Source organism: Thalassophryne amazonica, chromosome 18 (genome assembly GCF_902500255.1).
Source record: "Thalassophryne amazonica chromosome 18, fThaAma1.1, whole genome shotgun sequence".
Taxonomy (NCBI): Eukaryota; Metazoa; Chordata; class Actinopteri; order Batrachoidiformes; family Batrachoididae; genus Thalassophryne; species Thalassophryne amazonica.
In genome coordinates this window covers 23,333,405-23,350,269 of record NC_047120.1, presented here as the reverse complement: position 1 = coordinate 23,350,269, position 16,865 = coordinate 23,333,405, and the positions used below count along the sequence as shown (strand labels likewise).

At 43.8% G+C, this 16,865-nt stretch overlaps 1 protein-coding gene across 1 annotated transcript; it reads right to left on the bottom strand.

Annotated features, from left to right (window-relative positions):
* Positions 1–210: 210 nt before the first annotated feature.
* Positions 211–15,450, bottom strand: LOC117530550 (dual specificity protein phosphatase 13-like). The gene is made up of 3 exons (XM_034193444.1): positions 15,377–15,450; positions 2,382–2,599; positions 211–425 (listed from the first exon to the last, which is right to left on the bottom strand). The coding sequence occupies exons 1-3, from the start codon at positions 15,448–15,450 to the stop codon at positions 214–216; spliced, it is 504 nt and encodes a 167-aa protein (XP_034049335.1). The 3' UTR covers positions 211–213.
* Between the last annotated feature and the right edge of the window lie 1,415 nt (positions 15,451–16,865).

Below are 16,865 nucleotides of genomic sequence, written 5' to 3'. Positions count from 1 at the left end.
AAAATGACCCTGCTACACTCCTTTGCGTGAAAATAATGTATTTTGTTCTGCTCTACTATTTAGTGATTGTACTCTATAAATTTAACTTTGTAGTTGAGACGATTAGCACCACACTGACAAAAAGGTCTCACAAAACGTTGCCGAGCTTATAGTCCCGCACATTTACACCAGATAAAATTGGATTAAAAAAAAAAAAAAAACTTTAAATCTTGATTACAGGATCTGACATGATTTCTTTTTTCTCATCAGCTGAAGATCCAGATCCAACAGCAAAGCCAGGAAATTGCGATTGGGGTAGATGGCTCTCTTTTGGATCAGTTTCTGCAGAGCCAGCTTGAGCGGGATGTGGTGATAGATCATGAGGTACGCCAGCACCAAGGTAGAGGAGCGGCTCATTCCCATGATGCAGTGCACCAGAACTTTCCCTGTACAACACAGAGGGATGTGAAGGATTAGCGAGAAGCCTCAGTCTTATTAATATCATACATGAGTACACGTCACAACACTGCTCCTGGTCTTTTTTTGCCACACTGAGCTAAAAATAGATCCCACAATCCTCGTCTTTGTTCATTTGAGGTCCCTTTACAGACCGAGCCGGGCCATCACTTTAATCCCACCTTGTCTGTATATTAACTACTTTGAATGGAACTATAGTCACAGTACAGACCTAAATTCTGCCAAGTAAGACCCTCATTATTACTGCTGCCTGGAGTCTTATCGGACACTTTGACACCAAAGGAGTTACATTCTGGTGACAGGTTGCACTGAAAGGATGGGATGATGGAGAATAAGTATTTGAAAGGGCTAACTGAGGATTCATGAAGCAATTTTTTTTTTAAAGTGCATTAATTCTTAAATTGAAATATTTTTGCAGTGTAGCTCAAATGTTTGAAGGTCGTCCAACTACAAAGTGATTTGATTTTAAGAATCATTTGGGCCTGATGCTTATAAAGAGTTGATATGTATTTAGAATGTCTATGTCTATTGTGACTGCAAAACTCTAATATAACATCATAAATCACCTTACTATTGATCACACGACCCCTCTACCTTGGGTGACCTTGAAAGGTCAATCTCATTTAGATTCGCTATTTCAAGGAATTTATTATAGATATACTGGTGGCTATGATGGAAGACTAATAGGAAGCTGTTTAGTTATCTTTCTATTGGTCACATGACTTTAGATTTTGGATGATCTTGAAAGGTCACATTAATTTAGAATGGTTACTTTGAGGAACTATGAAACTCCAATATCAATGGTCAAACCCAATGCCACATATTATCTTTACACTGACTCACAAAGAAATTTGCATAACCCAATAACAAACAGGTAAATTATGGTTGTTTTCATTGTGAGTGTCGCTTCTTTGTTTTACTGTTGTGTTACAGATACTAGCAGAGGTACTTGCCTTTGAACAGGAGAAGAGTAATTACCACATTCTAGGCATTTGCCATAATAAAAAATAGAAAAATTAAGATCATCATTGAAATCAGCACATCAACTAGCGTACTCACAATAATGCTCTTATTTACTCTTTTTAAAACCGCTGCATAATTATGCTAAAACTAGCAAAACTGTGCTCTTTCCTAACAGTGTTAAGATATTCTACGCTTTGATTATTTATTTTTCATTTTACTTTTTCATGTTCTGTAGTGTATTGACTTAGAATAATTAATGCCATAATTCCACACACTCCGATACAGTAGGTGGCGGTGTGCACCTCTAAAGCTGGTTTGCGATCCGCTAAGTGTTTATTGGCGGAGCGTTAAGTTCACTTTCAGATTGTGGTTTACAACGTGACCAAGGTGAGCGCCTTAAAGCAGTGATTCATGATGGATTTAATCGAAGATGGCGGCATGTGGCTGAACAGGCAGGGATCCAAACTCAAGCTTTTTCATTAATAAACCAATACCTTTGAATAAAAAAAAAAGGATGATGGATTTTGATCATTCACGTGTGTTGTAAATGTCATCTTTGACATAGCGTGATGATAACGGTTGTCATAATATGTCTTTTTGCACCATTAATTGGTGTAAAGGCTCAGGTCCAAGGGTGCAGTTCCGCAGACCACCGTTCCATTCTGTTTCACCCTGAATAACAAATCAGGGTGCATTTTGAAGTATCATAGTAATTTCTTGATTCATCTTTGTCAAACTTGGTATATGAAGTAGTTACGGCCATAATCTGCACCAGTTTTAAAATCAGGGTAAAATTTTCGAGCTGTTCAAAAATTCCATCCCTATTCACCAAATTGTCGCTAATGCCACAGTTGTGGTTGGTAATGATATTTGGCCATTATTACCCAGCCAGAGGTGCGCACTCTCTGACTGCTCTTCTAATTGACTGTGTACTACCGGAGTAAACCCTCGGGGCATCTTACCATCAGGTGCCTTTAGAGCTTCATGAATGAAATTGGCAGCAGGCTGGAAGTACACATCCAGGTCAAAGTGTGTCGAGTCTTCTGCTGGAATGCCGCAATATACAAAGTCGTTGCCATAAAAGCTTTGGTTCCCTATGCTGCCACGCTTGGAGTGAGCAGCATTTAATATGTGAGTTATACCTAATTTCAACAAGGTAGACTTGTTTTGGGCTGCTGTCCTAGCAAGACAAAGACACAGAAAACAAGACTTAACTGAACAGCAAATAGAACATCATCCCAGCTAATAACATAAAGTTCCCAAAATGTACAAGAACATTATCAGAATGTTAGCTGTAAAGTTCTAGGAACGTTTTTAAGGAAGGGGTTTTTTTTGTTCCCAGAACATTTGATAGTAACATTACCACAAATGTTGTGTGAACGTTAGCCAAACATTCTCTGAATGCTTGTGCTTGGACTATATAAAGGTAAACTATGGCCCTTTGGCTGCTTCCTTGTTTTCAATAGGGGTCGCCACAGTAGATCCAAGGTGGGTCTGCATGTTGATTTGGCACAAGTTTAATAGCGAATGCTCTTCTTGACGCAACTCCACGTTACACGTGGCAGCTCAGTCGCCATGTGTTGGAGTTCACACCAGTGAACGAGAGGGTCACGTCCCTACGCCTTCGGGTCGGGGACAGGTCTCTCACTGTTGTCTCGGCCTACGGGCCGAGCGGCAGTGCAGAGTACCCGACCTTCTTGGAGTCCCTGGGAGGGGTACTAGATAGCGCTCAGACTGGGGACTCCATTGTTCTCCTGGGGGATTTCAACGCCCACGTGGGTGCCGACAGTGAGACCTGGAGGGGGGTGATCGGGAAGCACGGCCTCCCCGATCTGAACCCGAGTGGTGTTCAGTTGTTGGACTTCTGTGCTAGTCACAGTTTGTCTATCATGAACACCATGTTCGAGCACAAGGGTGTCCATAAGTGCACGTGACACCAGGACACCCTGAGCCGGAGGTCGATGATCGACTTTGTAGTTGTATCATCTGACCTTCGGCCATGTGTCCATGTGTCTCGGACACTCGAGTGAAGAGAGGGGCTGAGCTGTCGACTGATCACCACCTGGTGGTGAGTTGGATCCGCTGGGAGGGGAGGAAGCCAGTCAGACCTGGCAGGCCCAAACGTATCGTGAGGGTCTGCTGGGAACGACTGGCGGAACCCTCTGTCAGCGAGGTCTTCAACTCCCACCTCCGGGAGAGCTTCTCCCATCCCGGGGGAGGTTGGAGACATGGAGTCCGAGTGGACCATGTTCTCCACCTCCATTGTCGATGTGGCTGCTCATAGCTGTGGTCACAAGGTCTCTGGTGCCAGTCGCGGCAGCAATCCCTGAACCCGGTGGTGGACGCTGGAACTAAGGGATGCCGTCAAACTGAAGAAGGAGTCCTACTTGTCTTTGTTGGTAGGTGCGACCCCGGAGGCAGCTGACAGGTACCAGCAGGCCAAGCGTGCTGCAGCCCGTGCGGTCGCAGAGGCAAAAACTCGGGTCTGGGAGGAGTTCGGGGAGGCCATGGAGGAGGACTATCGGTCAGCCTCGAAGAAATTCTGGCAAACCGTCTGATGCCTCAGGAGGCGGAAGCAGCTCTCCACCAACACTGTCTACGGTGCGGGTGGGGAGCTGTTGACCCTGACTGGGAATGTTGTCGGGCGGTGGAAGGAATACTTCGAAGATCTCCTCAATCCCATCGTCACGTCTTCCGAAGAGGAAGCAGAGACTGGGGACTCAGAGGCAGACTCATCCATTACCCAGGCCGAAGTCACCGAGGTAGTTAGAATGCAGAAATTACGTGATACTGAAATTGAGCTTGTAACTGAAACAAAATTTCTTGGGGTTTTTATTGATGACAAATTAAGCTGGAAAACACATATCAATTATGTTAAATCTAAAATGTCTAAAGCCATTGCAATTCTGTATAAAGCAAAAGACTTCCTCTTGCAACATTCATCAACTATTTTATATCATTCATTACTTGTTCCATATGTGACCTATTGCATTGAGATTTGGAGAAACACATACAAAACTAATACAAAATCATTATTTTTACTACAAAAGAAAGCCATAAGAATTATTAGTGACAAACCCTACCATGAACCAACAAACCCATTATTTGTCGGTTTACATATACTCAACACTTTTGGTTTTGCTCCCATTTTGTATGAGATGAACTCAAAGACCTAAAACTTTTTCCACATATACAATAACAGCATTTCTCTCAAATATTGTTCACAAACCACTCTAAATCTGTGATAGTGAGCAATTCTCCTTTGTTGAGATAATCCATCCCACCTCACAGGTGTGCCATATCAAGATGCTGATTAGACACCATGATTAGTGCACAGGTGTGCCTTAGACTGCCCACAATAAAAGGCCACTCTGAAAGGTGCAGTTTTATCACACAGCACAATGCCACAGATGTTGCAAGCTTTGAAGGAGCGTGCAATTGGCATGCTGACAGCAGGAATGTCAACCAGAACTGTTGCTCGTGTATTGAATGTTCATTTCTCTACCATAAGCCGTCTCCAAAGGCGTTTCAGAGAATTTGGCAGTACATCCAACCAGCCTCACAACCGCAGACCACGTGTAACCACACCAGCCCAGGACCTCCACATCCAGCATGTTCACCTCCAAGATCATCTGAGACCAGCCACTCGCACAGCTGCTGAAACAATCGGTTTGCATAACCAAAGAATTTCTGCACAAACTGTCAGAAACTGTCTCAGGGAAGCTCATCTGCATGCTCGTCGTCCTCATCGGGGTCTCGACCCGACTGCAGTTCGGCGTCGTAACCGATTTGAGTGGGCAAATGCTCACATTTGCTGCCGTTTGGCACGTTGGAGAGGTGTTCTCTTCACGGATGATGCGAAGGAGATGTGTTGCACTGCATGAGGCAAATGGTGGTCACACCAGATACTGACTGGTATCCCCCCCCAATAAAACAAAACTGCACCTTTCAGAGTGGCCTTTTATTGTGGGCAGTCTAAGGCACACCTGTGCACTAATCATGGTGTCTAATCAGCATCTTGGTATGGCACACCTGTGAGGTGGGATGGATTATCTCAGCAAAGGAGAAGTGCTCACTATCACAGATTTAGACTGGTTTGTGCACAGTATTTGAGGGAAATGGTGATATTGTGTATGTGGAAAAAGTTTTAGATCGTTGAGTTAATCTCATACAAAATGGGAGCAAAACCAAAAGTGTTGCGTTTATATTTTTGTTGAGTATATTTTAAAATTCTGGGACTTGGTTGAGTATGCCACAATTCAAATCACGTATAAAGTCAAAATCAAACTTTTTCCTCATCATGTCCAGGATCTGTTTAAAATTAGGGAGTCCAGTTACAATTTAAGAGGAATGTTAGTATTTGAAAAGTCAAAGATTCGAACTACTGTCAAAAGTCATTGCATTTCTGTTAAAGGTGTTAATATTTGGAATAATTGTCCTGATAACATCAAATTATCTGGTACATTAGTCAGCTTTAAAAGGCTCTGTAAGAACAATATGATTGCTTCTTATAATATGATGAACTAGGCTTATAGATTTTTGTTGCTGTTTTTGGGGATTGTCCGCTGTGTTTGTCTGGCTGTGTTTGTCTGGCTGTGTTTGTCTGGCTGTGTTTTCTTTTTTATTGATTAATTTATACTGTCTGTTCTGCTATCTATCTATCGATCGATCGGCCGACCGACCGACCGACCAGCTGACCAAGAGATCTTGATTCCGGATTCAGATCACCTCCAAAATTCAGTGGAGTCTTCCATGGCCTAATATCTGTGGTGAAAATTTCGGCAAAATCTGTGCAGTAGGTTTGACGTAATCTTGCTAACAGACAGACAAATAAATAAATGCAGATGATTTTATTACATCCCTGGTGGATGTAAACATAAGGTTCCTACCCATCTTACAAAATAAAGTTCCCAAAACGTTATAAGAACGTTTGCCAACATTTAACAGAAAGTTCTCAGAATGTTTCAGAGGTAAGTGTTGTGTGGGCCGCCAGAAGAGAAGGTACTGCTGGCCCACCACCAGAGGGCGCCCTACCTGAAGTGCGGGCTTCAGGCACGAGAGGGCGCTGCCGCCACGGACACAGCCGGGGGTGACAGCTTTCATCCATCTACACTTCATCATTCCACTCCATAAAAACCGGACGTCATCTCCACCTCGTTGCCGAGATATCATCTACCTGTGAAGGTAATATTCTCAGCCTTAACTGTGTCTTAGTCTGAACTCTTTTTGCAGCTGCTTTCCTGTTGTGTTCCCTATCTGAGAGATTGGCGTTTGGTGTGATCAGCGACGGCTTCGCTTCACACCCCAACCAGATAAGTGGCTAGACAGGAGCTGCACAAGTGTGTGTTAGAGGTGGAGGTGGAATTCCCACCATTGTTGTTACTGGGTGTGCACGCACCCACATATGACTGTTTTTGCTCCTCGCCAGCAGTACCAGATCCGACACTCAGAGACGGTGGCCACCTGGGGACTGGGAACTTGGCGGCTCCAGTATTCTCCAGGTTCGGTGGTGGAGGAAATCGTGTGGTTCCGGTTCTTCTCAGGACAGACGTCTTCTATCCTCGAGCCTGCCCACACGTCACCTTTGTGGATTGACTGTTTGCTCAAATTCTGTAATCCTCTGTGTTTTTGTTGTGCTCTTTCACAACAGTAAAGTGTTCATATTCGACTCTTTCATTGTCCGATCATTTGCGCTCCCTGTTGTGGGTCCGTGTCACTACACTTTCCCAACAGGATATCTCGGCCAGCGTCATGGATCCCGAGGGGCGTCAACCATCTGTTGGACAACCAATGGAAGAGCAGGGTGCACAGGCGTCTGCAGGAGGCGTGATTGGTGAGTTGCAGCAAATCCTCACCGCCTTTACCGCTGGGTTGGATTTGATGACCGAGCAAAACGTCATCCTTAACCGCAGGATGGAGGCTCTCACCGCGCAGGTGGAAGCACACGCTCAGGGCACTGCTGCAGCTCCTCCTCCTGCCGACCCGGTGCAGAATATGGACGTTCCACTGGTCGTTCAATGACCCCCCCCACCATCCCCTGAAGCATACATAAGTCCGCCAGAGCCGTACCGAGGTTGTGTGGAGACGTGCGCGGACTTTCTTATGCAGTGTTCGCTCGTCTTTGCACAACGTCCCATCATGTACGCGTCTGACGCCAGTAAGGTGGCTTATGTAATTAACTTGCTTCGTGGTGAGGCACGCGCTTGGGCTACAGCGCTTTGGGAGCAAAATTCACGGCTCCTTACCACTTATACTGGGTTTGTGAGGGAGTTCAAAACGGTTTTTGATCACCCTAATAGAGGAGAGACTGCTTCAACTGTGCTGCAGTCTATGAGACAGGGGCGCCGGAGCACAGCCGAATATGCAGTCGACTTCCGCATCGCAGCTGCGAGGTCCAGCTGGAATAACGTTCATAAACCTTCATAAACGGACTGTCGTCGGTCCTGAAGGAGCACCTGGTAGCCAAGGAAGAACCGCGGGATCTAGATGGGCTTATTGATCTCGTCATATGGTTAGACAATCGGTTAGAGGAATGCCGTCGGGAGCGAGATGAAGGACGTGGCCGGGCACGCGCCGTCTCTCTCTCTTCCGGGTCCGAAAAGGTTCCGCCCTCCCCACGCTCCACAGCCTCAACGCTCCGTGTGGCTACAGCTCCCCCTGCTGACGAAGCTATGGACATGAGCAGGGCCACATTTAGACCACCTAACAGACAGAGGAGGCTGGCCCGCGGGGAGTGCTTTGTGTGCATGGGCTAAGACCCATGCAGACTGCTGGCGGTCCCCGGCCCCTGCATACCAGCCCGGGCAGGAGGTGTGGTTATCAACTAAGGACATTCCCCTGCAGGTGGACTCCCCCAAACTGATGGACAGATTCATTGGACCGGGAGTGACATGTTTAGCCGCATGTTCTCCTTGAATTGCTGGCTGTCTGAGTGGTGTCCAAAAAATGAGGTGGGCTTCATTGATAATTGGCAAAGCTTCTGGGGAAAACCTGGTCTTGTTAGGAGAGACGGCATCCATCCCACTTTAGAGGGAGCAGCTCTCATTTCTAGAAATCTGGCCAATTTTTTGGGATCCTCCAAACTGTGACTGTCTAGCGTTGGGACCAGGAGGCAAAGCTGTGGTCTTATACACCTCTCTGCAGCTTCTCTCCCCCTGCCATCCCCCTATTACCCCATCCCCGTAGAGACGGTGCCTGCTCCCAGACCACCAATAACTAGCAAAAATCTATTTAAGCATAAAAATTCAAAAGAAAAAATAATATAGCACCTTCAATTGCACCACAGACTAAAACAGTTAAATGTGGTCTATTAAACATTAGGTCTCTTTCTTCTAAGTCCCTGTTGGTAAATGATATAATAATTGATCAACGTATTGATTTATTCTGCCTAACAGAAACTTGGTTAACGCAGGATGAATATGTTAGTTTAAATGAGTCAACACCCCCGAGTCACACTAACTGTCAGAATGCTCGTAGCACGGGCCGGGGCGGAGGATTAGCAGCAATCTTCCATTCCAGCTTATTAATTAATCAAAAACCTAGACAGAGCTTTAATTCATTTGAAAGCTTGTCTCTTAGTCTTGTCCATCCAAATTGGAAGTCCCAAAAACCAGTTTTATTTGTTATTATCTATCGTCCACCTGGTCGTTACTGTGAGTTTCTCTGTGAATTTTCAGACCTTTTGTCTGACTTAGTGCTTAGCTCAGATAAGATAATTATAGTGGGCGATTTTAACATCCACACAGATGCTGAGAATGACAGCCTCAACACTGCATTTAATCTATTATTAGACTCTATCGGCTTTGCTCAAAAAGTAAATGAGTCCACCCACCACTTTAATCATATTTTAGATCTTGTTCTGACTTATGGTATGGAAATAGAAGACTTAACAGTATTCCCTGAAAACTCCCTTTTGTCTGATCATTTTTTAATAACATTTACATTTACCCTGATGGACTACCCTGCAGTGGGGAATAAGTTTCATTACACTAGAAGTCTTTCAGAAAGCGCTGTAACTAGGTTTAAGGATATGATTCCTTCTTATGTTCTCTAATGTCATATACCAACACAGAGCAGAGTAGCTACCTAAACTCTGTAAGGGAGTTAGAGTATCTTGTCATAGTTTTACATCCTCATTGAAGACAACTTTGGATGCTGTAGCTCCTCTGAAAAAGAGAGCTTTAAATCAGAAGTGTCTGACTCCGTGGTATAACTCACAAACTCGTAGCTTAAAGCAGATAACCCGTAAGTTGGAGAGGAAATGGCGTCTCACTAATTTAGAAGATCTTCACTTAGCCTGGAAAAAGAGTTTGTTGCTCTATAAGAAAGCCCTTCGTGAAGCTAGGACATCTTTCTACTCATCACTAATTGAAGAAAATAAGAACAACCCCAGGTTTCTTTTCAGCACTGTAGCCAGGCTGACAAAGAGTCAGAGCTCTATTGAGCTGAGTATTCCATTAACTTTAACTAGTAATGACTTCATGACTTTCTTTGCTAACAAAATTTTGACTATTAGAGAAAAAATTACTCATAACCATCCCAAAGATGTATCGTTATCTTTGGCTGCTTTCAGTGATGCCGGTATTTGGTTTAGACTCTTTCTCTCCGATTGTTCTGTCTGAGTTATTTTCATTAGTTACTTCATCCAAACCATCAACATGCTATTAGACCCCCATTCCTGCCAGGCTGCTCAAGGAAGTCCTACCATTATTTAATGCTTCAATCTTAAATATGATCAATCTATCTTTGTTAGTTGGTTATGTACCACAGGCCTTTAAGGTGGCAGTAATTAAACCATTACTTAAAAGCCATCACTTGACCAGCTATCTTAGCTAATTATAGGCCAATCTCCAACCTTCCTTTTCTCTCAAAGATTCTTGAGAGGGTAGTTGTAAAACAGCTAACTGATCACCTGCAGAGGAATGGTCTATTTGAAGAGTTCAGTCAGGTTTTAGAATTCATCATAGTACAGAAACAGCATTAGTGAAGGTTACAAATGATCTTCTTATGGCTTCGGACAGTGGACTTATCTCTGTGCTTGTTCTGTTAGACCTCAGTGCTGCTTTTGATACTGTTGACCATAAAATTTTATTACAGAGATTAGAGCATGTCATAGGTATTAAAGGCATTGCGCTGCGGTGGTTGAAATCATATTTGTCTAATAGATTACAGTTTGTTCAGGTAAATGGGGAATCTTCTTCACAGACTAAAGTTAATTATGAGTTCCACAAGGTTCTGTGCTAGGACCAATTTTATTCACTTTATACATGCTTCGCTTGGGCAGTATTATTAGACGGTATTGCTTAAATTTCATTGTTACGGAGATGATACCCAGCTTTATCTATCCATGAAGCCAGAGGATACGCACCAATTAGCTAAACTGCAGGATTGTCTTACAGACATAAAGACATGGATGACCTCTAATTTCCTGCTTTTAAACTCAGATAAAACTGAAGTTATTGTACTGGCCCCACAAATCTTAGAAGCATGGTGTCTACCAGATCGGTACTCTGGATGCATTTCCCTGATCTCTAGTAATACTGTGAGAAATCTTGGAGTTATTTTTGATCAGGATATGTCATTCAAAGCGCATATTAAACAAATATGTAGGACTGCCTTTTTGCATTTACGCAATATCTCTAAAATCAGAAAGGTCTTGTCTCAGAGTGATGCTGAAAAACTAATTCATGCATTGTTTCCTCTAGGCTGGACTATTGTAATTCATTATTATCAGGTTGTCCTAAAAGTTCCCTAAAAAGCCTTCAGTTGGTTCAGAATGCTGCAGCTAGAGTACTGACGGGGGACTAGCAGGAGAGAGCATATCTCACCCGTGTTGGCCTCCCTTCATTGGCTTCCTGTTAATGCTAGAATAGAATTTAAAATTCTTCTTCTTACTTATAAGGGTTTGAATAATCAGGTCCCATCTTATCTTAGGACCTCATAGTACCATATTACCCCATTAGAGCGCTTCGCTCTCAGACTGCGGGCTTACTTGTAGTTCCTAGGGTTTGTAAGAGTAGAATGGGAGGCAGAGCCTTCAGCTTTCAGGCTCCTCTCCTGTGGAACCAGCTCCCAATTCAGATCAGGGAGACAGATACCCTCTCTACTTTTAAGATTAGGCTTAAAACTTTCCTTTTCGCTAAGGCTTATAGTTAGGGCTGGATCGGGTGACCCTGGACCATCCCTTGGTTATGTTTCTTTAGACGTAGACTGTGTTTCATAATTATTGTATGGCCTTGCCTTGCAATGTGGAGCGCCTTGGGGCAACTGTTTGTTGTGATTTGGCGCTATACAAGAAAAAAGTTGATTGATTGATTGATTGGACCCTTCAAGATCATCAAAATCCTCAGTCCTGCTGCAGTGAAGCTCCAACTCCCGGCTTCACTGCGGATCCACCCTGTTTTCATGTCTCCCGGATTAAACCACACCTCAACTCACCCCTCTGTGCTCCCGGTCCGGCACCGGCTCCTGCCCAGATCATCGACGGGGAGCCGGCTTGGACAGTGCGCCGGCTCCTGGACGTCCGTCGAATGGGCCGGGGATTCCAGTATTGGTGGACTGGGAGGGGTATGGACCCGAGAACGCTCCTGGGTAAAGAGGAGCTTCATCCTGGACCCGGCCCTCCTGGACGATTTCTACTGCCGTCACCCGACAAGCCTGGTCGGGCGCCAGGAGGCGCCCGTTGAGGGGGGGTCCTGTTGTGTGGGCCGCCAGAAGAGGAGGTACTGCTGGCCCACCACCAGAGGGCCCACACGTTACCTTTGTGGATTGACTGTTTGCTCAAATTCTGTAATCCTCTGTGTTTTTGTTGTGCTCTTCACAACAGTAAAGTTTCATATTCGACTCTTTCATTGTCCGATCATTTGCGCCCCCCTGTTGTGGGTCCGTGTCACTACACTTTCCCAACAGGAAGTTTTTTTTTTTTTTTAGTTATCAGAACATTTGGTAATAATGTTAGCACAAACATTTTGAGAACGTTAGACCTAATGTTTGGGAAAATTTTTAAAGAAAGTTTCTTTTTTTTGGTTTCCCAGAACATTTGACAATACATTAGCACAAACATTTTGATAACGTTAGACCTAGAGAACGTTACACCTAACATTCTGGGAACATTTCTAAGGGCAGTCTTTTGGTTCCCAGATCATTTTGACAGTAACGTTAGCGCAAACCTTTTGAGAATGTTAGACCTAATATTCTGGGAAAATTTTTAAAGAAAGTTTCTTTTTTGTTCCCAGAACATTTGACAATAACATTAGCACAAACGTTTTTGAGATGTTAGACTAGAGAACGTTACACCTAACGCTCTGGAAACATTTCTAAGGACAGTCTTTTTGGTTCCCAGAACGTTTGACAGTAACGTTAGTGCAAACATTTTGAGAACGTTAGACCTAACGTCCTGGGAACATTTTTAAAGACAGTTTCTTTTTGGTTCTCAGAACATTCTGGTAACGTTACCTAAAGTTATAATCTAGAAAGAAAGACGATGAGACTAGAATTAATATATTTGTCAAATTTCCCTCAACACATTCTAGGAATGTTCTGATAACCATACCCTAAATATAACCAATATATAATGTTCCCAAAACATTATGTGTTAGCTGGGATATACGCTGTTCATGTCAAAAATGATCTTGCGATGCAGTTTTGACCTGTGCTAGATTAATCCCCATCCTCAGTATACTTACACGTTCCCGATATAGATGTTTGGCCAGACCCTCATCAATATGATTGAGGCGTAGTTTACATGAGTCCAAAGTTTATGCAGGTCTTTCACAGACAAGTATTCTTTCCTCTTGTCTTTACGTGTTGGCATTTTAAGTCCAGATTGATTGATTGGTCTTCCAAATGTCTGTCGTGTTCAAGCAGCAAATGTGCGCTCGCACTCAGGGTGACATGCAGGAGCAGGTGTTTATCAGTCGTCACAGACGTGCACCACACACAATACAGGACACTGCTGCCTGAGCTCTGCTGCGCGACATTTAACAAGACTCAACAATTCCATGAAGCTCATAACTGCATGTAATTTGGACAAATGTTTATGCGGTGATCAGTAACACAATACTGCAAAAACTCCTGACACTGAATGGCTCTTACGCCAAAGGGTAGCATTATGGAAAAACAAAACCAACCTCTCTGAGTCCACTTTCCTCGGTCCAGGTCAAGAATAGTGGAAGTAAAATTATGTGTTGTGAAATGTCAGTGCATATTTTATTCCCAAATCAGTCAATACACGTCTCCAGGTGCCTTTTTGACCCTAGAAACACTGATTGATTGATATTATTTAAGGTGTAGTTTCTGCTTATCGGTGGTTGAGGTGTGTGGTTGGTCAAAAACATGTCACAAAAACCCACCAGAGTATTAAATCCAGGAGAGAAAATGAGCCATAACATCCTTGAAGTAGAGATTTGGGCATGATGCAGATGGAGGTATAGTTTAGTAACGCCTAAGTCGCAACCCGCTGTAAGTGCTACTACGGGCAGTCTATGGGATAAAATGTGTCAAAACCGTGCTTGAGCCTTGCATGTGTTCAGTGCCGTAGAAGGTCACACACTGCTTGTGGACACTTTTGGTCTTGCACATGCAAATTCAATGGGTCTTGCAAAAAATCAAGAACACATACAGAACGTAGGGACTTGTACTCCTTTTGTACGCCTGAACCAAGTCAGGAGCACAGCTAGTAGGGGCTTTGCGATGTCAGTAAAACGCAATAGTGATACATTGTCATTGTACAGGTGATGTGCCTCAGAGGTACTACAGAAGTACTGCATACTTGCTATTACAGAAGTACATCTCACGTTCTACACGTTCTGTGTGTGGCGTGCATGCAGCGCACTCGACCTGCACATGACATAAGTGGCAAGACTCCGGGTATACATATTGGGCAGCTGTTGTAGCATGTAGCATTGTAGAAGAGAAGATCCACCACAATGACTGAGGCTGTTGGACCTCTATAGGCAGATGATAGAAACTGAGGAGAGGCATGAGCTAACATGCTAACCACATGTGTCACAAGGGTGGTCAGTACTCCTAGCTTGTGAAACTGGTTAATTGCAAGTCACACATTCCATGTGCACTGAAGACACATTGATCACATGGGTCAGACATATGCTTTGCTCAGGGTAACAGCACAATTTTTCCCACGCTTTTTACAAGTTCGGTGTACAACCTGGACTTGACAAGTCCTATATCCCAAACATTCCCCTGGATTCCTGCAGCCCGGCTGTGAGCTACCAAACCCTGCAACCCGTATGTGTCCACTACACGTACGCAAAGTTGTGAGTTAGGCTTAAGCTGTATGCCACATTTTGGAGCAGATACCCCATTGGGTTTACATACTGGTAAATCTGGGTTTGATTCCCAATCCTTAGACAAAATACTTCATCTGCATTGTTCTAGTCCACTTAGCTGCAAAGTGGTACTGGTCTTGGCTGGGAAGTAAACTGTGATGGACCACAATCTGTGAAACCCTACGTACCGGCGTGGGTTGTGCGGTCGCAGGATGCGGGACTACTGTGTGTTCCTAGGGTGAAGAAGAAGTCAGCAGGTCAAAGAGTCTTCTCTTATTGTGCACCTGGTCTATGGAACAGTCTCCCTGCAACCGTGAGGTAGACAGATTCTGTGGACATTTTTAAGTCAAGACTAAAAGCGTATTTTTACTCCCTTTCTTATGACTAGCTTTTATTTTTTTAAATCTGTTTATTATTTTACTTGTGTCTTTTAATTGTGTATTTTTAATTTACTCACTCATTTTAATTTGGATTTTGAACTGTTTTGTGTGAGGTGCCTTGAGGCAACTTTTGTTGTGATTTGGCGTGTAATAAATTGAATAACATTAGCCAGTGTTCTGTCCATTGGGAGTCATTAACTCTCGTACACTTGGGTCCAGCAGCATTAATATCTACAATGCTGGAGATTTGTTCAACAGAAGAAGTTGCTTTACCCAAGTATTTAAACAAACCTTGAGCGATCTCCCCAGAAACCAGCGATAAGCGCTAAAATCTGTGTAAGAACTGTGGGCATCGGGTCCTGCATAATGTCTACTTCTGTGTCACATTACTATTTGTGCATATGTTATTCTGAACACTTTTACAATATTTTACTGAGAGACACCAAACAAGTAGGTCAAAAAAATTCAGTGGGGAAAGGTATGATGTTTTAGTCTGAGGTAACAGCCCTGTTCCTGATCGACACTTTGTCTGAAGTGCATTCAGCAGTAGACTGTTTCACATCTACCGCTCTTCAGATTAAAACCCACCCGTATGTGACAGGGTACACCCTGGATAGGACCAGGGCCACATATAGGCAGACAAACACATTCACGTGCACACCTATGGACAATTTAAAGTTTCCAGTTCACCTGTCTTTGGATATGGGAGGAAACCGGAGCACCCAGAGGGAACCCACACAAACATGGGGTGAACATGCAAACTCTGAGGCCACAGGTGGAATCAACCCTGTGAGCCATGACCTTCTCATTGTGAGGCAACGGCGCTAACCACTAAGCCACCGTGCTGCCATGCAAGTACAGTGATTTATAACTCCAAAAAGCAGCTATTACGTCAAAAGACTCCCATTTAGAATTACGTCCACACCACAGGTATTCCAGAGACAGATGCAGGAATTGCTGCAGGACCACGAAGGCACAGTTGCCTACATGGATGACATCTTGGTGTTTGGAGCTACAATGGAAGAGCATAACTGTTATCTGTAAAATGGTGACCATCAAAGAATCTGGCCTGAAGCTCAACAAGCAAATGTGGAAGTTCAGGCAGAGGTCTCTCGAATTTCTGGGGCAAGTTATCAGGAAGGATGACATAGCTCCATGGTCACAGAGGGTGTCCACCATCACCACCCTTCAACAATAAGAATGAGAATTTTCAGGATTTTCCCTAAAATCTTGATTTTTTTTTTTTAGGATAATCTAGATGAAGTAATCCTGACATTTTTCAATCATCTGCTTGGCTGCCAAAATAAGGTTTAAAATGGGTCTAATTTTGCCTAAAACACAGGAACCCCTACAGTGGGCCCCAAACCCCTGACCAACTTTCAGGATTTTTCATGCTGTCTCTCATGCTTGAGTGTGTCTGAGTTGAAGAGGGTGCCTGGCATGATGATCTATATTGGCAGGTATACACCACACCTATCTTAAACCCTTCACCCCTTCAATGAACTTTTGAAAGCCAGTATGCCATGGATGTGGGGCCCACAGCAGGATGACGCTTTTAAAAGGGTAAAAACGCTAATATTCTCTGCACCCATACTCCAGTATTTTGACCCAAAATTGTCTGGTGTAGTAGGTGCTGATGCATCAGCGGTGTGTAAGATTGTGGAGGTATTCTCAAACTGGGGGCCTGTTGCTCTCGCATACTCAGTGAAGCAGAAAAGAAATATGCTCAGAGAAAGAATATGTGTTTGGGCATCAGAGAAATACATTACAGAAATACCAT